The sequence below is a fragment of the Stenella coeruleoalba genome (genome assembly GCF_951394435.1).
Source record: "Stenella coeruleoalba genome assembly, chromosome: 6".
Classification (NCBI taxonomy): Eukaryota; Metazoa; Chordata; class Mammalia; order Artiodactyla; family Delphinidae; genus Stenella; species Stenella coeruleoalba.
Window position 1 is genome coordinate 73,872,906 of NC_137151.1, and position 24,330 is coordinate 73,897,235.

General features: G+C 35.0%; 1 protein-coding gene across 1 annotated transcript in view; it reads right to left on the reverse strand.

Moving 5' to 3' along the window:
- TTN (titin) overlaps window positions 1-24,330 on the reverse strand; it is a 283,020-nt gene that overhangs the window by 148,765 nt on the left and 109,925 nt on the right. The window contains exons 100-131 of the mRNA XM_079924045.1: window positions 23,997-24,264; window positions 23,628-23,888; window positions 21,806-22,015; window positions 21,521-21,598; window positions 21,390-21,416; window positions 20,933-20,992; window positions 20,543-20,626; window positions 18,608-18,682; window positions 17,539-17,592; window positions 16,270-16,674; window positions 15,742-15,804; window positions 15,311-15,382; window positions 15,073-15,150; window positions 14,403-14,492; window positions 14,093-14,173; window positions 12,642-12,728; window positions 12,153-12,236; window positions 9,429-9,512; window positions 9,124-9,204; window positions 8,897-8,977; window positions 8,643-8,726; window positions 8,298-8,399; window positions 7,768-7,869; window positions 5,911-5,991; window positions 5,650-5,718; window positions 5,333-5,416; window positions 5,088-5,171; window positions 4,715-4,798; window positions 4,409-4,492; window positions 3,559-3,639; window positions 3,050-3,256; window positions 2,067-2,144 (exon numbers count right to left, since the gene is read on the reverse strand). Coding sequence (XP_079780171.1) covers window positions 2,067-2,144; window positions 3,050-3,256; window positions 3,559-3,639; window positions 4,409-4,492; window positions 4,715-4,798; window positions 5,088-5,171; window positions 5,333-5,416; window positions 5,650-5,718; window positions 5,911-5,991; window positions 7,768-7,869; window positions 8,298-8,399; window positions 8,643-8,726; window positions 8,897-8,977; window positions 9,124-9,204; window positions 9,429-9,512; window positions 12,153-12,236; window positions 12,642-12,728; window positions 14,093-14,173; window positions 14,403-14,492; window positions 15,073-15,150; window positions 15,311-15,382; window positions 15,742-15,804; window positions 16,270-16,674; window positions 17,539-17,592; window positions 18,608-18,682; window positions 20,543-20,626; window positions 20,933-20,992; window positions 21,390-21,416; window positions 21,521-21,598; window positions 21,806-22,015; window positions 23,628-23,888; window positions 23,997-24,264 — 3,463 coding nt within the window. The remainder of the gene's footprint in view (window positions 1-2,066; window positions 2,145-3,049; window positions 3,257-3,558; window positions 3,640-4,408; window positions 4,493-4,714; window positions 4,799-5,087; window positions 5,172-5,332; window positions 5,417-5,649; window positions 5,719-5,910; window positions 5,992-7,767; window positions 7,870-8,297; window positions 8,400-8,642; window positions 8,727-8,896; window positions 8,978-9,123; window positions 9,205-9,428; window positions 9,513-12,152; window positions 12,237-12,641; window positions 12,729-14,092; window positions 14,174-14,402; window positions 14,493-15,072; window positions 15,151-15,310; window positions 15,383-15,741; window positions 15,805-16,269; window positions 16,675-17,538; window positions 17,593-18,607; window positions 18,683-20,542; window positions 20,627-20,932; window positions 20,993-21,389; window positions 21,417-21,520; window positions 21,599-21,805; window positions 22,016-23,627; window positions 23,889-23,996; window positions 24,265-24,330) is intronic.

A 24,330-nucleotide genomic window follows, 5' to 3' on the forward strand; every position in this document is an offset into this window, starting at 1 on the left:
ACAGGTTTCTTCTCTTCTGGAACAGGTTTCTTGGGTACCTCAGGCACTTTAAAGATATTATGAAGAATTTTGGAAATGTTGCAGAAAAGATATAAAATGTGAAAAGCAACTACAGAAATCATACTTCAGCATCTAAAAGTGTCTTTTTCTAAAATAAGCAGAATTGGTCATCAGTGCTAATAAATCCCAGAATCTGACCAAATTGGATACAAAAGATGCTGCTGCTTATCCCTTGGCAGGAGATATAATCTACCTTTGACGGGTACCACTGGTACCACTTCTTCAGTTATGAGCTCCTCTTCTTCTTCAGTTACGAGTTCTTCTTTTTCATGAATGTACTCTTCTTCTTCAAAATATTCCTCTACTTGGGTTACAGCTTCCTCTTCAAAGGCAATCTCTTCTGGTTGTCTTTTAGGTACTTCAGGCACTTTAAAGATATTATCTTTAGGTTGGATATTTTCCAATTATTCAATAAGATTAAGACACGTTAGGAACATACCCATTTGTAATAGAAGAAGGAATAGGCTTTATCTTTCCCACAGAACTTTACACATAGAACTGAACATGAATTTCATACCAAAAACGACAAACAACACATTAAAAAGAGTGAATATAGGTACCTCTAACAGGTGCTGCTACTTCTTTTTTAGGAACAGGTACTTTTTCTTCTGTGACAACCCTCTTGGGCTTCATGGGCACTTAAAACATTAAGTATAAGGAAATTTTATTGTCAGAAACAGGGTACCCAGCGAATGCTTGCTTTATTGTATTTTAAGGAAATAGAGTAATGCTGCAAGTGCCTCTCATATAAGAGATATGTGATTGTTCATTCATAAGAAACTTCAGATTCTCCATGGAAAGGATTCTGAACCTTACTGGAATAAAAACATACAAAAGTACTCAAGGAGGTCTGAGGCAGCAGAGACCAAGTGTGAAATGATGTTTAGTGTTTGGGTATCTCTGCTTGTATGAAACATCCTTTACTGAAAAGCTAAATTTACTTCTGGATAAGTATACTTTCTGAAATTGCAGCGAAGTTACTTAATAGTAAAAAGCAGGGAAAAATGGTTAGACATTGAGTTAACTCTTTTCTTCAATCTTCAAAATGACTTTAGGATCAATAAACAGGTATTAAACTGTGGTGAATACTGTTATATCATCACATCAATTTAGATAAGTCAGGAATGTGCCAAATGGTCACTGATTTTAAATCCAAACATTCTATTTTATATGTATTGTAGCCATGTGTTAAGACACAGCCACTGTATAAGAAGCTATGGATATATTTTGAAATAACTTCGAAATAACTTTTCCTTTTAAGATAACATTATCTTTTTATCCTGTATTTACAGATTTTTACATCCAACATCCACCTAACTATTAATATAAAAGACACAAAACAATGAAGAAAAAAAAAAAGCAAAACACAGCTGCTTTAGTTTTAAAAGAGACATTATAAAAGACCACAATCGAGGAAGGAAAGTATACCTTTATCAGCTGGTTCAGTCACCTGCTCTTTTTCACGTTTGGTAATTGAAATGTGTATTTTTTCCTCAACAACTTTCTTTGCTTCTTCAGTCACTTTAAAGATATTAATTATTAAAGACCATTAAAACCAACCACACGAATATGTAAATAAAAATACATGAAATGCCGAGAAATGTAAGAATCAGCACCAAACAATATATTCAGTAAAGACAAAGAACATCAGACAAGGTAGTAAGACACGTTTACAGAACATAAGTAAAGAAGATGTTTTTGGTAGTTATTACGCTGCCATGTACCTTTGGGCGGTGGAGGTTTGAGTTTCTTAGGAATGGGCACTGGTACTTTTTCTTCAGGGACCACTTTCTTCGGCACTTTAAAACATCAATATTAACAGATTTAAAAACCTGAATCAAATTTCTTAAGAGTAGTAAGAAGAAAAAAATAAGAAATATGATGTACAACATAATGACCCCAAACACACACACGATTGGTACACTGCCACTTCAACATGGATTTATACTTGGACAGACATGTAGGGACCACAGGTCTCATGACTGATAATGTTTTTCTCACTATACCTTTAGCTGGTGGGATCTTTGGTTTTGTGGGAACCGGTTCTTCCTGGACAGGCTTTACTGGGGTGGGCTTCTCAGGCTCTTTAAAAATATATACAGGGTATTTAATGTTAGACATTTTTGTTAGAATATATTTCTTCAATGGATACGAAGAATTAAAATAATATATCTTATCTACAGCATAGGCATAGACTCTAGAGGTGAGTGAGAATCAGAGATCCGAGTAGAATAAGGTGTAAAAGACCTAAAAAAGCTTTTATTGCTATTTCCTCCTTGCTATTTACTTCAGTTAGGTAATTGTGACTCCCTTTTACATATTATATTATCATTTCACTTCAGGTAGACAAAATCATGGTTAAACTCCTCCCCATATAATATTGTTTTTTAATTCTATTTGTAAAACTACATAGAACATTCTCAAAGTTAGGCTGTGAAACATCAAAAATAGAATAAGAATAATATTGCTTCATTTTGAAATTCCAATAGAAACTTATTCCTACAGATTTGATCTTCACAAAGATAAAACACAATGGCTTGTGTTGGCTTTCTCTGTGTTTACTTTTGAAGCAGTCTTTGTGAAGTTTGGATGATGGGAACCCCGAGGGTAGGGTGTTTTCTCAATAGCCTATTATGTTTGATAATAACAAGGTTCAGGATGAGAGACGTTGAGAAATTTGTGGTCATGTATTAGAATGATCAAGGGCACTTGAAGATAGACTCTTGACCTTTTGGAGAAAGAAACGTAATGACATTTTCTTATAAGCAAAAAGGAGAGGAAATAGATTATGCCCAGAACCAAACTCTAACACAACTTTACGATTTATAGAGATTTTTTTTTTCTAGAATTTATCCAAGAAAAAAAAATTCTGAATTTGCCAAACAAAACAAAGTTCTTTCCAAATTTCTTTGGGCATTCAAAATTTTATCCTGTTCTATGGATTTTACTCATATTTAATGTGGTTTCAGGTTTGCAGATCTGCTCATACCTGTGACATATTCTTCATGTTCTTTATACTCTTCATAATGTTCGAATTCATGCTCCTCATACTCGTCATATTGATCATATTCTTCTGTGGGTTCATACTCCTCAAATTCTTTATAATCATGTTCTTCATATTCCTCTTCCCATTGTACTGAAACAGTTTCTTCTTCCTGGGTGTAAGCCCATTCTTTCTCTGCTGTTACAGTTACTTCTGGAATAATATTGACAACAGGTGCATTTTACTTGAAGCCCATTTAGGGACCATAGTGACAATGTGCTGTGATCTCATTCCTTGCTGATAGTCTCATGCACTGGTTATGGGAGACCCTGACTGTCCTTTGCTGGCCAAGGTATTACAGAGTGTACATTTGCTATTTATAATTTCAAATGTTAGATTCCCTGCCTTTAGGCAACAATAAGCCAATAAAGAATGAGAGTCAAATTAGAAACTAACAGGCAAAGAGCTGTGTAGGTTCATGCTTCAGTTTATTATTTAGTCAAAGCACAATATACCTTTAGCTGCTGGAGGTTCTCTTTTTGGAACTTCAATGGATACCTTTTGTTCTTTGACAGCTCTTTTCCTGAGTTCAGTCACTTTAAAAAGAATAATTATTAAAAGTGAATTGCAAGATTCAGAATAACATGTGTTAAGAGAACTTGTGTGTGCAATCCAAGGACAAAGAGGACAAAGATGACCATAACCATGCTCGTTGTTTAAATTTTTCATTTAAGTGGTAAGAAAAATCAATAGACTTGGAAATAAACATGTTCTAATATATATATAAATACTTTTCTCTAAGCTACTTAATACTTAAAAGACATTGAATAACTTTAAGAAGATCAAGTAGTATTTATAAAAGAAATAAAAAAAGACAACTAGACAGTATAAACAATGACTATCAAACAAGCATTAGACAGAAGGTTGCATCACATGAATAGTTTCTTCACTTTAATTCTAAAGTGTTTTCATAAGCTCTACTGGCACAATGTAGAAAACTGAGGATTTAAAAAATTTTAATTTCATCAAAGGTTGCCACACAAAACAAGCATTTCTGCAAAGGAGTTTAGTATATAGACAAAGAACCATTAGAAGACAAATTCGTTTTAAGGGAAAGTATCTACACGTTTGTATGGAGTTTCATTTTTGTTTTTGTTTTTTTTTGAGAAGAAGAGACAGAATATTTTCTGGTATCAGAAATATTTAGTTTTGAGATGATACGGAATAGCATATGCATATTACTTACTTTGTAATACATATTTAAATTATTTTCTCTAAAGATCCCAATTCCACTAGATTAGTCATATCTATAAGCTTATTTTGATACCTAAAAGCTTATTTTGATTTTTGGAAAAGTTGGTATACCTTTTACTGGTGGCTCCTCCTCTTTTCTAGGCTTGAGTTTTGGAACTTTTTCTTCTGGAACAGCTCTCTTGGGTTCCTCAGGCACTTTAAAGACAGATTTCACTTTAAAGAACTGTTTTCCTCATTCAAACAACAAAAAGGTAGTTGTATAGTAGTAACTCAAACATAAAAGACTTGATATTTTCACGATTTCAAACATAAAACAACTATAACAATGACAACAAAAACCCAACACCCATAACGAGTGTATTTGGTAAAGAGAATAGGGTAGGTACAATATTCTGTGTATTGAAAGGCCCCATGTACCTCTTGGTCTTGGAGGCTCCACTTTTTTAGTTACAGCAACGTGAACTTTTTCTTCCTGGGCAATTTGCATGTGCCTCTCAGTCACTTGAAAGATAATTTTAGGATTACGGAGTTATATTACTTAAAGTGGAATTTAAAAAAATGTATTAGCCAGAAAGTATTGTGATTTTAGAGTATAACAATTTTACAAGGTACGCACAAATGAAATTCACAACAAGTAAGTAACAGTCCACCATAGACAAGGCAATAATATATCCTTGCGGCCAACATACACCAATAACCTCCATACAGAAGGGGTGACCCAAGGACAGCAGTGAGAGGACGAGAAAGACAAGACATGTTTCTAGTTGTTGTGCTGGGGGGTTTCGTTTACCTTTGGTGGGAGGAGGTTCTTCTATCTTAGCCACTTTGGGAGGAGCCCTTTTTTCAGGAACTGGTTTCTTTGGCTCTTCTGGCACTTAAAAGACATTGCACAACACGATCAGACATACAAATGTGAAAAACACTAAACATAGGCACACTTATTTTCTTGTTAATGTCATAAAAATTTGAAGAATGTATCAATTTAAGATTTAAAAAGACAGGCATTATTCAAGAATAAAGGAAAGCCCAATATACCTTTGGCTGGTGGCACCTTTTCCTTTTTGGGAACTGCAGCAGGAATTTTCTTTTCTGGCACAATTTTCTTAGGTACTTCAGGAACTTTAGAAATATTAGGTTTAAGAATATTAGTTTGCATTACAGGAGAAGTGTAATTTTGGGGCAAAGAACTCACTTTATGAGAAGATCACACATTTACACAAACATTAATGTCTATAGTCAGTAAAAATGTTTACACGTATATGCTGACAAAACTGAGGCAGTTATTCAAACTAAAGGCATTATTATAGCTATTAAGACAAATGGTATCCCACTTCTTCGAGAGAGAATTGTACCTTTAGCTGGTGGAGGCTCCTCTATTTTAGCAGGAGTTTTCGGTTTGGGTACAATTTTCTTCTTAGGCACTTGAAAAGATTATAAAATACATTTGTGGAAATGTCCAGATTTCTTTTTAATAAAAATTTAAGGAATATTTTTATTACACATGGTATTTATCAACATTTGCAATACAGACAAAAAATTAACTACAAGAGGACATTAAGAATGGGACAAGCCAAACACATATGGGGCTAGAATTAATCTAAGAGTTGGTCTACCTTCGGCTGGTTCAGCGTCCACTTTCTCAGAAATAAAGTGCAGCTCTTCTTCTACAACATATTCCTCAGGCTCTTCCATCACTTTAAAGATATCAATTTCAAAGAAGATAGGTTGTAGTGTTTTTCATGTTTAATTTTAGCTGTACTTTATTATGTCAAAAAGTAAGTAAAATAGTGAAAGTTTAACACTTTCCAACTCCCTGATTGTTCTCATTTAAAATACCCAAAGAAGAAGATTTTAATCAAAGCATATGCCTTAATAAAGAGCATAGAAAATAAGTTTCAGTAAGTATAACATAAAGATAACAATGCTTGTATTCACAGGAAGAACAGGACAAGTGCAAGACGTAAAAACAATCCTAGCGGCTAGGTTAACAAGAACACAGGAATTTGAAGACAAGTTTCAAAAATGTACTTGAGGAATCATAAGTAGGTTCATAAGAAAGAAAGGAAAGACCTGTATTACGTATGAAAAACCTACTGAGGACTTGGAAACAAGACTTTTTCCCCAAGTTTTGCGAGAGTAGCTATGGTGGACGAGGAAAGAGCCTTCCTATGATTTTTGAGTCTGTGTATAAGATTAATTATAGAATAGAAAGATCTAGTTACAAACACTAGGAGTAAACTTAACAGGCTACCCATCTTTCCCCTAAATCTTTGGGCTTAATGGAAACATAAGAATATCATAAAATGTCTTTCCTTTTAATCAGAGTCTATAGTACTAAAAGAAATTTATAATGTATAAAAAACTGAAATTATATTCATGCAATGAGAACTTTCCTTGTGTACATGTTATGGTTTCCCAAACATTTCTAGAAGGGATAGGACCCTCTTTGAATCCATCAGATTCCTGGCTTATGCCCATCTTGGCCTTTCCCAGGAAGCACAACAGAACTGGTGAGCTTCCTCTAGGAAGTCAAGTCTTGGTCTGTTCTAAGCCATTCCATTAAGACTGCACATGTGAATTTCACATGGACTTTTCTTCCAAGTGGAGAAGAGGTGGGGCCCCTTTTATTAGCCAGAGATACACTCAAGGGCATCTGCCTGTACAATTCTATTCATCTTTTCATTGGGAAGACAGTTAATTTACTGAGAAACTTATGGATTAATATTTAAAGCAGAGCTACATTAAAACTTTCTTAGTAAAGTTCTTTCAGATATATAGCTTTAGCCAGAACGCTGAACTTTAGCAGTGAACCCAGGGGTGTCCTAATTCATTAAAAGGGTATCCCAACATTGAAATAAAGCTCGTTGTTCAATCCTAAGCTATAGAGAACTAGCTTTATAGGTATGTGAACATCTGAATAACAAATTGATCTAATGAAAGATATTACACGATTGTTTTCTCCATACATGGAACGTTGGAAAGCCCTCCGTGTTCAGTGCTTCACTCTCAAACCTGGCCTTGACTTCTGGAATGTAATAATGTATATAATTTCTTATTCATTTAAAATCTGTGAGTCAGGACACATTAGTGAGTTGTGCTATCAACACTGCTATTTGTTACCCATGTTTTAGAAATTAGACTACCAAGGTGAAGATTATGGCAGTCCACCATACTGAAGCCAAGTCCCATCTACTGAAAGGATAAATGTGTATGGAGATACTTGCAGCATTAGTTACCTATAAATATGAAGGCTTGTTTCCTACAGAGTCAAGTTAGAGGGAATGGACAAGAAATACTTTGGATGTTTAATTAATGCTCCTGAGTCTTGTGTTTCGATCAAAAGATACATCAGATAAGACCAGTAGACGTTCACTGAATTTGTGTCACTTTCATTAATCTGATAAATAATCTGTGAAGGAAAACAGCTTATCAAGACGCCAGGTCACCACTAGCTTATCTGCATTATTTACCTTCATAATCTGTAACCTCCACTTCTTCCTCCTCTCTTTCCTCTTCTCTATAAACTGAAACACATACTCTTTCCTCTTCTTCTGAATAACTCCATTCCTCCTCTGCAGGTATTTTAAAAGATAAGATTTACTTTAAATTCAGCCCGAATAGCCCATTGAAGTACTGATTATAACGATGTGTTCCCTATAGATGGGTAATGTTCTTCTATCTGCGTAGGGGGTGGTTTCACACTGCTTCTTCATTGCAAGAAGGAGAGAGCTGAGTTCAGGTGAGGGGACAGTACAGCGCAAGACTGAGAAGAATATTCAGATTATGCCCAAATGAGGCCACTTTCACAATTACCACATGTTCAGCATCCCACTCACCCTCTTAGAATGATTCAGGACCAATGTAGACACAAAACATTCAGTCTCAGAGGCTACAACAGACACTGATAAGAACAACTTCTAAAGTAAACTATGTGGTAAGAAGAAAAGACTTGGAGGAAACACATGCAAACTCATTTCTCCCCTCACTTCCGATTATATACCTTCGTGCCGCACGACCTCCACTCTTTGAGAAACTGCAACGGATGGTTTTTCTTCACCAACAAATCTTTTTTCTTCTACGACAGTTCTCTTAGAAACTTCAGCTTTAAGAAAGGATTAAAGTTGAAGCTTAAAAAATCAAGAATCTTAACAATTTTCTCTCCCTAAAGTTTGGGGAAGATTTGCACAGTACACCACTTTCACTAGCAAATTACATAACTTATCACCAGTATATACACACAAAAATTCTATCCAAGAGAGACAAAGGGTCAGTACAAGAAGACACCAGATAGGAAAAAGAATCCACCCGCTAAAAGATTTTTGTCAGAGGCTTGAGACAATCCTACCTCGGGGAGGAGGGGCTTTCTTAGCAGCAAGAACTGGCACGGGAACTTTCTCCTCAGGGACAGGTTTCTTAGGCAGAGCTGGTACTTTAAAAACATTGTGCACTTTTAGAACTTCAGTGTTATCTCATTGAAGACCATCACAAAACACAGATACACACTCACGATGCACATATATCACAAGACTAACAAAGTCATTGTTTGCCTAGGAACATAATCTTATAAAGACGGTGCTTGGAAAGATGGAGAGACAATACCTTTTGGTGGTGGAACTTCTTCCTCTTTCCAAGGAACAGGTCTTTTTTCTTCGGGAACTTTCTTCTTTGGTACTTCTGGCACTTAAAGGATAGTATTTGATTTTAAAATTCTCAGGAAGGCAAAGTAAATGAGCAACATAGAACTTGCAGGCCCATTAAAGAAGATATGCAATTAAAGAAGCTTGAAGGGAAGACAAGGTTATTTTGTGGAGATGGGATGAGGTTACCTGCTGGTGGTGGAGATTCCTCCCTTTCAGTGATGATAATTATTTTTTCTTCTGCAACAACCCTCTTCTGTACTTCAGGAACTTGAAAAGACATTAATTTTTAGAGTTAACTTTATATTTTCCAAAGTAGCTAATGGACAGTTATTTTGTAAGAAAGTAGGCAGGTGGACAGACACTTTTGTTGAATTCTTACACCATAAGACATTCATTTTGAATGAAACAAACTAAATTAGATAATTAAACACAGAAATGTTTTATACTCAAGACATAAAAACAGGGCTTCCTTACTAAGCAAGTCATTGTACCTTTAGCTGGTGGAGCTTCCTTTTTCTTTGCAACAGGAACAGGAATCTTTTCTTCAGGGACAGGTTTCCCGAGCACCTCTGGGACTTAAAGTTTTTAAAATAGAATGTTAGTTCAGCCATATGTCACTTTTATGAATGGATATAGGCACACACAAACAAATCTTTACGTAGTTTACTAATGTTATAGGCTTTCTATGCATCGGCAAAATAATGCACAAAATTAAACTATAGTTTTCTAAAGGTCACATGTGGTAAATGTCCCAAGTAATGTTACAGAGGCATTTAGGCGATTAAAAATGAGTTATATACACAGAAGGATGTGCACAGAATTCATTCTTTCTTTATATATTGGTATGCTTTTGATAAAAACAAATCAGTTCAACATTGTAAAGCAATTATACTCCAATAAAAATACCAAATTAGTCAGTAATTATATAAACAATATAGAGTGTGGATATAGTATATAGAAAAATTCCTTTACTCTTTGTATTGAGAAGTGGAATCCATAACAACAATGGGTAAACTTTATCTAAGACTATCTTAGACTAAGATGTCATTAGAATGGTTGCATCTATAGCATTATTATTATTTTTCTATTTCTCTTCTGAATTTTTTTTTTTTTTGGTGCACCTGTAGTGTCTATAAAACTCAGGAAACACTCTTTTGCTAGGGTAGCCCTCTCAGTATGACATCTGTGTGTCAGTGACTTTGGGGAGTTCTGTGTGCAAATTTTGTGGGTATGTATATATGTGCTTTTCTCTAAGAGGCTCCATAGTTTTCAATAGGGTCTATGACCCAAAGAAGGTTTACAATGGGTTTAATTTACCTATTCTAAGTGTTGAATTTTTGAGTGGCTGATGTAGTTCTAACAGCATGCATTATCGGTGGTAATTTTTTCATTTTAAATAAGATATTGGCAATTTTTTTGAACATCTGCACCTCTACATTTGCAATATCTTGATGTAATTATACAGATACACATTGATACATGTATATATTATGTTATGTATACATGGGGTGTTTATACATACATGTTACTAAGTGTATTTATTTTCATGTATAAATGAGACATGCCTCTGAGTCTCCTCCAGGAGTGACCAAGAGGCTTTGGCATTAGTACTGGTTTTAGTAATATAAGCTTTTCATTATAATCATATTTTATTTTCATACAATCATTATATTTTAATGATTAGATAATCAGAAATCATTCTTAAAAATCATTTGGTTAAAAAAAAGACCCTAAAGAAATAAAAACTCTAATTTGAAAAGATACGTGCACCCCAGTGTTTATAGCAGCATTATTTACAATTGACAAGATATAGAAGCAACCTAAGTGCCCATCAACAGACGAATGGATAAAGAAGTTGTGGTATATATTTACAATGGAATACTACTCAGCCATAAAGAAGAATGAAGTGCTGCCATTTGCAAATACATGGATGGACTTGGAGGGTATTATGCTAAATGAAATAAGTCAGAGAGCGACAAGTACTGTATAATATCACTTACATGTACAATCTAAAAAATACAACAAACTAGTGAACATAACAAAAAAGAAGCATACTCACAGATATAGAGAACAAGTTAGTGGTTACCAGTGGGGAGAGGTAAGTGGGGAGGAGAAGTAGGGGATTAAGAGGTACAAACTATTAGGTATAAAATAAGCTACAAGGATATATTGTACAACAGAATATAGTCAATATCCTATAATAACTATAAATGGAGTATAACCTTTAAGAATTGTGAATCACTATATTGTACACCTGTAAGTTATATAATATTGTGCAACAACTGTACTTCAATTAAAAAAAAAGAATAAAAGAAAAAGACCCAGAATTCTGAAACAGCCAAGAGTTTGAGAAAGAGAGAAGCAGATTTGATTAAGGAAGAAAATGGAAACACTGAGAAATCAGGCAAAAGAGAACACTTCTTAAAACGTATGAGCCTGCTTTCTCCTAAGCTGGATGGTACTGGATATCTCTATAACTGACCAGATGTGTGCAGTTCGTTACTTCATTGCCTCTATAAAGTAGTGTCTTTTATCACTAAAACCACCAAAACCAACCAAATCCAAAAATTAAAGCAAGAATTAGCACATTTGAATCCAAACATCCCTATATGAAAGGTCCCTTGACTCACTAATTAGATAATTGCAACATTTAGGGCAAATGTCAACGTTCAGTTAATATCTCAAGAAACATGGTGAAAGTAAATGCCAAAAGTTGATGTTTCCAACTAAGGGTAGGCATTATTGACTTTTCAGAAGAGTGGCAGTTCCCAGAAGCACTGTGTACATCTTTACCTCATTAACATTCAGTTCTGCCAAACACCCTCCTGTTAGTCTTTGTATCTTGTCATAACTCATGAAGGTTTTTTTTTTTTATTAAGAAAAAGTCACATAGTTGAGGGCTGAAAGAGTTTTTCCTAGAAACATGCCCTGTAGAAAATGAGTTTCACAAATATTTCTTCTTTCTCTAGGAGAGGGAAGATATTAAAAATTTAAGACAGCAGTTTGATATAGTTACTTTTGAAAAGTAACTTCTTTTAATGTTCAGTATCACAAATAATGTATGTGGAGTGTGGCCCTGGAAGCTGACAAATAAATGAAAAACACAGGGGCATGTAAAAGACACAAAGTAGACAGCAGAGTAAGTACAAAGACTGTATAAAACAAAGCACTGGCATTTGGGGCAAAGGGTCAGCCTGTGATCAGTTCTGGTGTACCTTTGTGGGGAGCGGCAGGTTCCTTCTTAGGCACAGGAACTGGCTTTTTCTCCTCTGGCACAGGTTTCTTGGGAACTTCAGGAACTTTAAAGACACCATTGTTGAAACAATTGAGAACTCTAGCCTCCTTGTGAGACATTTAAGATTACATTAAATCATAAATCCTCAGTAAGAGTGAAAGAATTTAGGAAGTAATTTAATATCAAGCATGTAACTTGTGATGAAAATACATGCTAAATACATCAATACCATACAGACATTACATACATTACATGAAGTGGACAAAGACCCAATCAGCATGGTCTGGAGTCTAAAGTATTCCTGACATTTGTGTAACATATTACCACAAGTTAATGAAATCAACATACACAGAATTAAAATACATTACAAATGTAGCTTACAGATACTATCTCATTAACACACAGAGCCAATAGAAAAAGGTACAAGAAGACAGACATTAAGAAATTTTTTTCAAAAATATGATTCTACCTTTGGCTGGTAGGGGCTCCACCTTTTTAGGAAGGTGGGGAACAGGGACTACTTCCTCTGAGACTGGTTTCTTGGGTGGCTCAGGGACTTTAAAAAAAAAAAAAAAGGGTCGATTTTGAGAAATTGTTCATTTTGACAAGGCATATGTTGTTGCAAGACTTAAAGAGTAGACATTCTGGTTTTATACCAATTGAATGCAAGAAAATTACATGTTAATCAAGGATTAAGGGCAATGAACTAGTGGCTAATTAGAAAATGTGACTGTTACTCATTTTTAACTGAAGGAACCTCCACTTTCCTAGGAACAGGTAGGAGCACCCCTTCCTCAGAGGTGCCAGTGCCTGTTCCTCAGACACCAGTTCTAGAAACTTCACTTTTATAAAGCCGCAGCATTAGAACAACTGCATTCAATTATCTTAAATAATTTTTGTATCCTAAATGTTTAACAATTTGACTGGGTGTAGGAGAGGGTCGGTGGAGGGAGGGGAGCCCTAATTTGTAGCCACTGCCAGTTTCCAAGTTCCAGCCTCTGTGGTGGTGCAAATACATGCATCCTGGCTACCAACGATGATGTCATTGTCTCGGAGTAGGGAAGGGATGAGAAGTAGCACATAATTATCCAGTATTTCCACAACACAGAGGCAATCAACGTAACCTCAGAAACATAGATAATAGGAAAATAGTAATGAGTTTTGAGCATTTATTACCATAGTTTTAAATATAACTTATTTAATTTTATATAATTTAACTTTTAATCATGGAGGCGTTAAATGCTGGGTAGCAAAATTCCTGAAAATTTAACCATCAGCTCTGGTGAGTGGGTATGAGCTGGCTCCAGGACACTGTATTTCTTTTCTTAATAGATTTAATTAATTAATTAATTAATTAATTATTGGCTGTGTTGGGTCTTCGTTGCTGCGCACAGGCTTTCTCTAGTTGCGGTGAGCGGGGGCTACTCTTCGTTGCGGTGCGTGGGCTTCTCATTGTGGTGGCTTCTCCTGTTGCAAAGCACGGGCTCTAGGTGCATGGGCTTCAGTAGCTGTGGCTCGCGGGCTCTAGAGCGCAGGCTCAGTAGTTGTGGCGCACGGGCTTAGTTGCTCCGTGGCATGTGGGATCTTCCCGGACCAGGGCTTGAACCCGTGATCCCCTGCACTGGCAGGCGGATGCTTAACCACTGCACCACCAGGGAAGCCCCCAGGACACTATTTCTTTTTCTAAACAGGTGGCCACTAGATTGTAAGCTCCATGAAGCAGGGAACAGAGCCTCCAGGAATTGTCATTCCTCTCTCCAATACCCTCCTCCTGGTCTTCTCCTCTCCCTATGATGTCATTTGCACATAGTGGCTAAAGGTCTGTGGACTGCGACTAAATTTATTATTTAATATTAACATATTCAGATATTTACTTTGGAACTTTTGAAAGATTTTAAACTTAGAATAAATCACTAATACCTTTAGGTGGAGGCTCAATCTTTTTGGAAACAGCAACGTGAATTTTCTCTTCGGTAACAGTTTTCTTTTGTACCTCAGGGACTTTAAAAAATGTACATTTTAGTTCCTGGCATGCCATACTATGGGTGGTATTGCAATTTACAAAGCATATTGAAATACAAATTAAAACAGACAAATGTGAAATGAAGAAGATGACAAATATTCACAAGGAGACAGAGATATCTACATAATCATGAATTAGATAAGAAGAGGGATAAAAATCCATCTGAAGCCCTTCCATTTGAGCCCCGTATTCAAATTTGCCTTATACCTGTGACTGACACTTCTTCCTCCTCTGTGTGAGAAGCAAAGAACATCTTTTCTTCTGAAATAACCATCTTCTTTGTATGTACAGCAGGTACTTTAAAGAGAGTATTTCACATTAGTATTTCTTTTTCCAGTTCAAGACATCAGATCAAATACATGGCTTGTTTAGACACAGAATTAGTGGGTTAATATGATAGCTTGAGAACAAATTCAGTATTGACAAGAAAACAAATCATGTTTTGATCTATAGGGACAAACAATCCAGGCAGCCTTTATCAAACATTATTAAATGGGAATCAAATAGACACAACTTCTTCACACGTGATGTGGTGCTTTCCCAAATCCATTAGGGTTTATTCATATAAATGAGGGGATGAGGGATATTATATGGAATGGAATGCATGGCACAATAAAGTTAGAAGACTACTGATTAAACACAAATCCTTCTTTAATTAAAAAAAATTATGTAATTTTAAAGTGATACTAAAAACAAAGATAATGTTATTATTTACTTAAATTATATAAATGTGCAGCATAAAATGTATATAATATATATAATATGTCTTTATTTTGGTGATTTCAGATTTGTGAGTTGTTCAGTAATATATGTATACATATTCATACACATAAATAAAAATGTTTAAAACTTGTAGCTGAAAGACAAAGATGTATACCTTTCACTTCAATAACTTCTTCCTGCACTGGAGTCCGAGAAGGTTTTTGTGGAACAATCTTCTTTGAAACTTCGGGTACTTAAAAATATGTACAAATATATTTGTATTGTGAAGAATACTGCTTTGCACAAAATTTTAAAATATCTTAGTTTAGATGACTATATAAATAACATGTGACTATATATCAGTAAACAATTACTTGTGTACATGGTACGAGAAATGTTTTAAATGATAATACCTTTGGTGACTTGAACTTCTTCCATTCTTCGAGAAGTCTTTTCAATTTTTTCAACTATGGGCTTCTTTACAACTGCAAGCATTTTAAAAAAATTGCAGTACTTTTAGAATTTCTATTAAAACAGTCTGTCTCTTTTTCTCTCAATTTTTAAAGAGAGACAAGTTTGTTGCAGTGAACTTTAAGTACAAGCCTCTGTACTTCAAGTATTTTGGTTATTTTTTATATTTACCACAACAATCTTTTTATCATCATTTTACGTTTGAATTAAATGAAGTAGGTAGATATTCTTAGAAAAAAAATCACTGATACAATGAAGCTTCCAGAAGAAGTTGTGCCTATTGGATTGAACTGGTGATTCATACATTTTTGCCCAGCAAGCCATGATAATGACATCGATGATGTGATCTATTTAAATAATTCCAATTACATACCTTTAGGAGGTGGTACTTCTTTCTTTTCCGGTACTTTTGCTGGAATTTTCCTCTCATGTGATTCTTTAACAAAAACACAGTAATAAGGGATGCTTGAATAGGTTAAGTTCTAATAGACTGTATCAATTGGCAAATGATATAAGTTAAGAATCATATACAACTGTGTAAATTATTGTATTTGGGATCTTTATTGCTAACAGGATTACTCATGCTGGATTTAGAAGCAGGATCAAGCAGAGATGCAGTGAGGCAGTGAAACTAAAACTTGAACCTCTGCATTAGAAAACAGCACTTGGAATTCAGTCTTAGTAATACGATTAAATGATTCAACTTACAATATCAAAGCATGAAAGTAACTCTGAAGACAATGATGCTTTTAAAGATTCTAAAGATTTCTAACTTTAAAAAATGGAAATCGTCATTTCATCTATTTCATATCCATTGCACATCAGGTTAATAACCTTGAAAATATAAAGAACTGAGCAAAATATGAGGAAAAGAGAAAAAAGTCACTCAATTAATACATACCTTCATAAGCCTCCTTTTGAACTTGGATGACTTCTCTTTCTTGGTAAGTCTCCTCCCACTCTTCCTCCCCTTCCTCATAACCTTCTTCCCTTTCATAGTATTCTTGCCCTTCTTCAAAATCTTCTTCCCATTCCTCATGAACTTCCCTTTTAGCTTCTACCTGGGTCTCTTCATACTCTTCATCCGGTTCCTCATAGTAAGGCTCTTCATATGGCTCCGCGTATGGTTCTACCTCTAGTTCGTCATAAGGTTCTTCCAAAGATTCTATGTAAACTTTCTTCTCCTCGTAGACTGCTTGCTTTTTCTCATACACAGCTTCTTTTTCTTTCTGAACCTCTTTCTTTCTGGTTATGGTCATTATTTTCACTTCTTCAGCCTTGGAGGATACATCAATCACTTCAGGAGCTAAAATAAATAAATTAATTAATTTAAAAAGATAATATTAGCATGTTAATTATATCCATACAATTACTTCACGAAATGAAAGTCTATGTGGTCAAGCAATATCAGTATCTGAGATCTCAGCCTTATATTGATCATTTACGTTTTCTTTGTGTTGGTTCTGTTTAAATTTTTGTTGATTATGGAACACAGTCAGCAGGGTCAAGAGACACTCTACTCTTAACCTGAGGATTTTTCTGGTGTGAACAAAATGGCATTCAGTAAATATTATCAAATGAACACATCTTCCATTGTTTCATGGGAGCTCCAGTTTGTAAAATCCTTAGTTTTTTTTTCCCCATGGAATATCTTAATATTTGATCATTTTGTAGAATTTATTTCTAATATTTCTGTAGTTACTTAAATTCCAAACTATTCTTTCAAAAACAGTACTAATTTTAAAGCTATATTTTTGACTATCGAATATAACTTTTTAGTCAATTTGATAAAGACAATATTTAAAGTCATGTAACCAAATCAATTAGTTGCTTTCATATGACAACTTTAAAAATATTAAGGCTAACATTATTCATATGATCCTTAACATTTGTGTTAGCTACAGTTGAAACAATAAGGGATCCCCTCTCTTTCTAGCCCTCACCATTTCCTTCCCTGAGTCCACTGCACTGAGGCTGCATAAACATTTGCCTGGGTTTTTCTTTCCTGGAATTCGACCAGTATGAAGTAGCCATCATTTCCACTGCTAATTTTACTGTAGCAGAGGAGACTCTACAACTTTATAATAAGTTGGAAGCCTAATACATAAAATAAGAATACAACGCAGAGATGCAAATCTCAGAAATAAATAGAATAAAATATTTCATTTACCTTCTGCTGGAATTAAGGCAGTAGGAGGTGGAGGCTTCTTGGCAACCTCTGGAACTTTGAAAACATAAAATACATGTTTATCTTTAGACTATAAGTTTTTTAATGCTTACTAATCCTGTATACCCTTGTTAGCCATTTGTATGATCTGTGACTACTACCCATATATAAAATGCTTTTATAAGATCCAAATTTAGCTCACCAAAAATGCTACGCAATGCCATGTTAACGAAAATGCAGGAAGGCTGATATTTTATTCTACTTTATGTTGATTTAAAACAATTTAAATTAACATGAAACATAAAGAGAATATTTGGTATGTCTGATGCTAAAAATAATGCATGTTTAATTTTTTCAGTGATTAACAATAAAGTTTGGGAAATAGCCATGCTTTTTTGAGATTCTTCTTATTCTATAACATCTCACAAATGACCACAAAAAAAAAGTCTCAGTGAATCGTGCCCTATGCTCCTGGATTCTCCTTTTTTTAGGAGGTTGCTGTACTTTAATCTTAGCCAGATGGATAAAATTATTTGCTTAAATTTAGTTATCCCATCTTTTTCCTAAAAATTTTCCAGGATATAATAAAAATTTAAAGTAACTAAATTGATCCCCCTGCAAAAAGTGTTTTATTTTTCCCTGCGAGGATTGACATTTAGCTCAGGTGAACCAGGAAGGGTGCTGAGTTGGGCTGGAGTGGCCACTTAAAATTAGTGACCTTCTGTTGGTCTGACTTCTGTTGGTGTGACTTGATCAAGACCAGCTGTTGGACCAGAGGGCAGTACCTTCTTTAAATCACTATCCAGAGATAATGAGAACTCTCTGGTGTTGCCATTGGGTGCCATGGGTAGACATAGGCACAGGAGGATAGAGGAGGAAAAAAAGGGGAAAAGAAAGAAAATTGAGAGAGAAAGTGAGGACTGAATCAAAGAAGAGGGTGAGTGTGAGTAAAGGAAGAGGTACCATTTTGTGAATTCACACTCTTAACCTTCCTCTATCCTCCACTATTTGGGATTTAAATTTTTTAACCAAGAGAAAAGCAGTAAGACTGAATTTTGATTAATTATAATACCTTTAGGTGGTGGTGCCTCTTCTTTGGGCTTTGCGACAACTTTTTTAGCATCTTTCTTCACAGCTTTTTTGGTCACTAAAAAATGAGATGTCAGATGTAAATTTTACTAAAATATTTTCATGAAACTGGGAGGTTTATTGAAAAATTTTTAAAATTAATTTAATTTATTTATTTTTGGCTGCATTGGGTCTTCATTGCTGTGCAAAGGCTTTCTCTAGTTGTGGTGCTTGGGCTTCTCCTTGCGGTGGCTTCTCTTATTGAGGAGCACGGGCTCTAGGCCCGCGGGCTCAGTAGTTGTAGCACACGGGCATAATTGCTCCGCAGTATGTGGGATCTTCCAGGACCAGGGATTGAACCCGTGTCCCCTGCATTGGCAGGCAGATTCTTAACCACTGCACCACAAGGTAAGTCCTGAAATATTTTTTTAAATATGTTTTGATGGTAACAAGAGATTCTGCACATTATTGCAAGATATCTGTTTCAGAAAGATCTTGGACTACAAAGCAGAACCATTTTTTTGGAGGGAGATAGAATATGAAGGGTGATCTTACATCTTCACTGATTTTATGCCTGCTTAAAGTTTTCAAACATCTAGAGTAGATCCAAGTGATATCATAAATAGCAGAGGTACAGCTTTTCATCTTCATTTCACTTAGGTAAGAACACTTTATAGTTTTCAGGAAAAAGAATTAACAAGTGAATTAGTAAAATTAAAGTCCCACCTATGCTATATTGCGGAAGTTTTGTCATTTCTGACATTATACCTTGATCCTGGCCCCTGATCGTAACTTGATTATGGCTCCTAGTATTCATGAATAAATAACACTTTTGAATTTTTAAAATATGATTTAATTTCTCAAGTTTCCCAGTGGGCACTCAAACTTAAGTCATGTTGACACTAACACTCAAATCATAAATCATTCATTAAGATAAATTATTATTTCTGACAACAAATATAAGTGGAAATCTATTTTATGATTTTTGATTCTTATTCATTTTTGCTATCATAAGTAGGTGAAATATAGTTAATTATGTTCATATAAATTATAAAAATGCTTTTCTTTGTTATTGAGATTGTAGTAGTCATAAAACTGGAAGTGCTTTTTGTTTTTTTTTTAACTGAATTTCCCCTGAGGCTGGCTGAAAACTAGCTCAAGCTTTTGACACCAATTGTAGTAGATATTAGGGAACTAGCATGTCAAACCATGGAAACTACTACAGTAATGGTGGCTTGGCTTTCGAAAAATGTGACTTTGACATGCAGAATTTTTTCCTGATGATGCTGGGAGAATTCTGACAGCAATTCTGAACTCCCCAGAACTCTAGAAAGTCCCAGGCAGTCTGTTGACTGATTAGTTGAGAGTTTGGGGGCACAAATGGTACAGTTTATCTACTGAAATATCTGAGAAGGACAATTTCCTGGCTCACTCATGAGTTTATTGGAGAGCTCTTTCCTTAGCTTAAAAAAAAAAATCAAAGATATTCTAAATCATATTTTTATAACAAAATAGTGAATTTTAGCGTAGTTAACAGTGTAACTGGGAAAAAACACAATCTATAATTTTAAATCTGACTATACACTAGTATTTTTTATTTCTATAAGCTTCACTAGAATTTGACTGTATTATTTTATTGCTTTATGTAGTAGTTAGGAAAATATGAAATGTGAAATCAGTTTGCCATTAATGCTTAAGTGATTCCTTTAAAATAAAATATTTTAATATTAAGCATCATATTTGTTTTTTTTTCTGATGATTTTCAGACTTTAAGGCACATGTCTTACATATTTAGTTAATACTTAAGAGCATATAATTTACATTTTGAAAGGCAATTCAAACTGCTGACCACTAGAGGGCCAACATGTTGCATTAAACAACATTTTCCAGGTCTGTAATAGTTCTATATTTTGACATTTAGGTAGATAACATATAATACCTTCAATACGTTTTGCTGGTGGTTTCTTTTCTTCAGGTGATGGTAGCAACAGGGGGATGGGAGGAACCACTGTATGAGGAATTTCTGAAGAAAATAAATGTCATCATAAGTAACATAGTTTGGTTTATTTTGTGTGAAATATGATGAAAAGTCTCATGCATTTCTTTCAGTACTTCAAAGGTGTTATAGCAGAAATTCAACAATCAGAACAAACAAAATTAGCATCTATTTAAAATTGTAACTACTCTTTTGCTTTGATTTTTAATTACACAGTGAAGAATATGATGAGAAAGAATTTGTTCTTGCTGTATGCTATGGTTTGGCATTGGTAACTTCCTAGTGGTAGGATACTGCAGCTTCAAGCCCAGGGGTCATGGTGCTGGATCTTACCTTCTGGAGGTACTGCTCTGATAGGCATGGTTGGAATTGGAACTCTGGAGTCAGGAATATCTGAAAAGGGACATTTAACAATGATAAGCACCGAGAGACTGAAAACACAGATATTTATTAGACAACTAAGATGTGTTTGATTGTCAGGCATTTCCAACAGCAGAATTTAACATATAGAAACAAAGATATTAAGATTCTTTTGTAGGCAGACACACATGCAAATTTATTCCCTGTGAAAATTTGTTCTACGGCCAAACTTGATCCTAGATATCAGCTGAATGTGACCTCATTATCTCTAATTTCCCAAACTCACAAAGCCTAACATTGGTATTATTTTACTGAAAATAATTTTACTGAAAAAAAGAAATAATATTTTTAGACATGTTAGTTTGGCTTCTATCATTTACAAAATTACACTGAATGTATTGTAAGGATTGATTTTTTTTTTTTAACTTACCAGGAGGCTTCATCTCAAGTTTGATTTCTGCAAAAGAAAAAAAAAATGATATTTTTTAAAATTTAGAATTGTCTTGGCAGGCTACTTTGTTTCCAAGATTGCACTGTGGTTTGAATGTGGTGTTTTCTGACCTTTGGTTGTTAAGTACAGCTCTGCTGTACTTCTTGCTTCACCTCTGGGCTCCAGTCGAGCAATTACTGAATAGACACCTAAGGAAAAAATCGTGAAATGTTTGCTTTCTGATATGTTTGTAAATAATGCTTCTTTATTTAAATATAGTATTTATTTATATTTCTCTTTCCTATAAAAAGTAATCTAGATAGAACTACAGAGTATAAGCGTAAACTAGAGTAGAAATAAATAAAACAGGCAAAGTTGAAATTATATAGTCACAGGGACACTGTCAATTAAGTTACCTTCGTCATCTGGGGTCACGTTGTGGATGGTCATATAATGGCAGCGACCGTCATTCCTGAAGTTGTATTTCTGGCTCTCGGTCAGTTCTGTTGGTCCTTTGTACCACGTTACAATGGCGTCATCGAAGGACACCTCGCACTCGAAGGTGGCAGACTGATGCTCACTCACCACAATGTTCTGTATGCGCTTCGTAAACTGAATTGGTTCAGCTGTTTAAGTACAAAAAGAGTTCAAATTTAGATTGTTTGGGAAGGAATTTCTTTCACTGTGCTTTCCCCACAGATGTTTAAAGTCTCTTATCTTTTTATCCGATTGGAAAATAGCAGAAAAAGGCTGAAAAGATAAAACAAGAAGAAAGTGCACTTCTTCGCATCAGTAACAAAAAATTATCCCAATACTTAAGTGTATTCCTACAGGATCAATGTGGGAAAGTTTAAAGAAATCCCTGAAAGTCCTTACAACATTTACATGAAGGCAATAGTCAAGCGTGCTTATAACCCAAAAGTAACATTTAAACTTTAAAAATGTTAGTGAAATGGGGGCTTCAAAATAAAGGGAACATAAACTTAAATTTTTACTGTATACTTCTCATTCCCCTTTGAAATTCTTTCTTTCCTCTGTAAAATAATTCTGCTATTCAGGATCTAGAATTGTTTATTTTTTGGCTTGTATAACTTTCCCTGTAAAAATAATTTCAAACTCAGTAGGAAATCTGCACTTCTAAATTTCAAAGGATTCATTTTGAAGAGTTCTGAAACCTGCTTTGCAAGCACCCGTGGGCAGGCATGAAGTCCACCCACTGGGAATGGCAGGGTATGTAGCAAGAGAATAGGCTGGCGTGGAGGTCCCTCTGCAAAATTTTATCCGGGAGGCTGGGATTCAACGTACTGCAGTATCATGAATAGCTTAGATGTCATATGTACTCTGGTGAGCTTTTCTTTGAAGGATCGTATAAAAGGAGGCAATTATTTAACAAATGATAAGTGGTTTCAACTGGATCCTTTAAATGAAAAGAGATTTAACATTTCTTAACTTTAAAATACAACCAGGCCTTGATATCCACTATAAAGCAAGTCAGAGATGTTGAAATGCTTATGTAAATAAGTCACATAGTTATTTCAACAGCTATAAATGGCAACGCCTGGAAGTAGAGCCCATGATTAGAGCCAAATGTTGCTGAATGCAGTCTAAAGGTGTAGGTCTTTAGGAAATAAATATTGTTGCTCCTAAGTCCTAGCATTCCACTTCATTTCAGAGATTCGGAGGTTGGAATATGATCTTCCTATGAAACAATAATTTTTGAAAAATAGCTGCTAATCACACATCACATATGTTGTTAATTTTATCTATAAAGTTTCATACAGATAGAGTCAAGTTGATTCCTGTAAACAAAATGTCAGCTCCTAGCCAAGATCCTCAAGATACCTAGGCATGAAATCTGGTCCTTTCTAAGATTTATTTCTGGAATTCAAAATCATAGATGTGAGAATTATGGCATTTAACAGAATTGTAAAAAATTACTGAATTTAGCATAATTATGAAATTTAACAGAAATAAGTGTTAGAAAGTCAAGTCATGGTTTAGACTGAAATCTACTTCAGGTCAAAAAGAATTATGCAGCAGAATCGGCACTTACGTGAATACTTCCGTTTAGATTTCAAATGGATTTTGAGACGTGAGTGAATGCTATGAGTATGTGTGTTGGGAAATGAGACCACACAAGCGCTTTAAGACACATGTGATGGCAGGGTTGCAGGGGTCCTGCACAACATTTGCCACTGACCGATGCTGTGATAACTCCAGCCACAGTCTTTCACCCACCTTCAATTCTGAGCTCTGCTGAAGTTTCAAGGTCTTCGTATTTGCAGGTGTACTGACCCTGGTCCTCTGCTCGAACATCTGCAATGATCAGCTTATGGACTTTGTGCTCCACTTCTGTTTTATATCTACCTTGGGGTTTAAGGATTCTGCCATTTCTGAACCATTCGGATTTTACATTTGGCACAGAAAACTGGCACGTCATGGTACAAGTCTGGCCTTCTTTCAAAGTAACATCCTGAAGATGCCGTTCCCAGGCAGGCTCTGTGGGTATGATACAATATACATTTTGTACGATATCACATGTGATGTACTCAGTAGTAAATTCATCTCACAAGTTTTTTTTTAAATAATAAAACTCTTTTTCCTTACCAATTACAGTTAGTTTAGCACTAGCGATGTGTGGACCACACACCAGTCTATAATTGCCCTGATCTTTAAGTTGACAGTTTTTGACTCTGAGGGTATGTTGATCACCATCAATGCTTATTTCAAATTTATCACTGGGTTCCAGTTTTTCAGTCCCTTTGTACCATGAAAGCTTGATTTCCGGATAATTAATCTTAATGTCAATTTCAAACACAGCATCATTATCTTTCAAAACTGTCTGATTTTCAATGTCCTTGATCAAAGTGACAGGCTAGGAGAATAAAGAATTAAAATGCATTAGTCACTCCTTCCCTTGTAATTCCCAATAATAATTTCT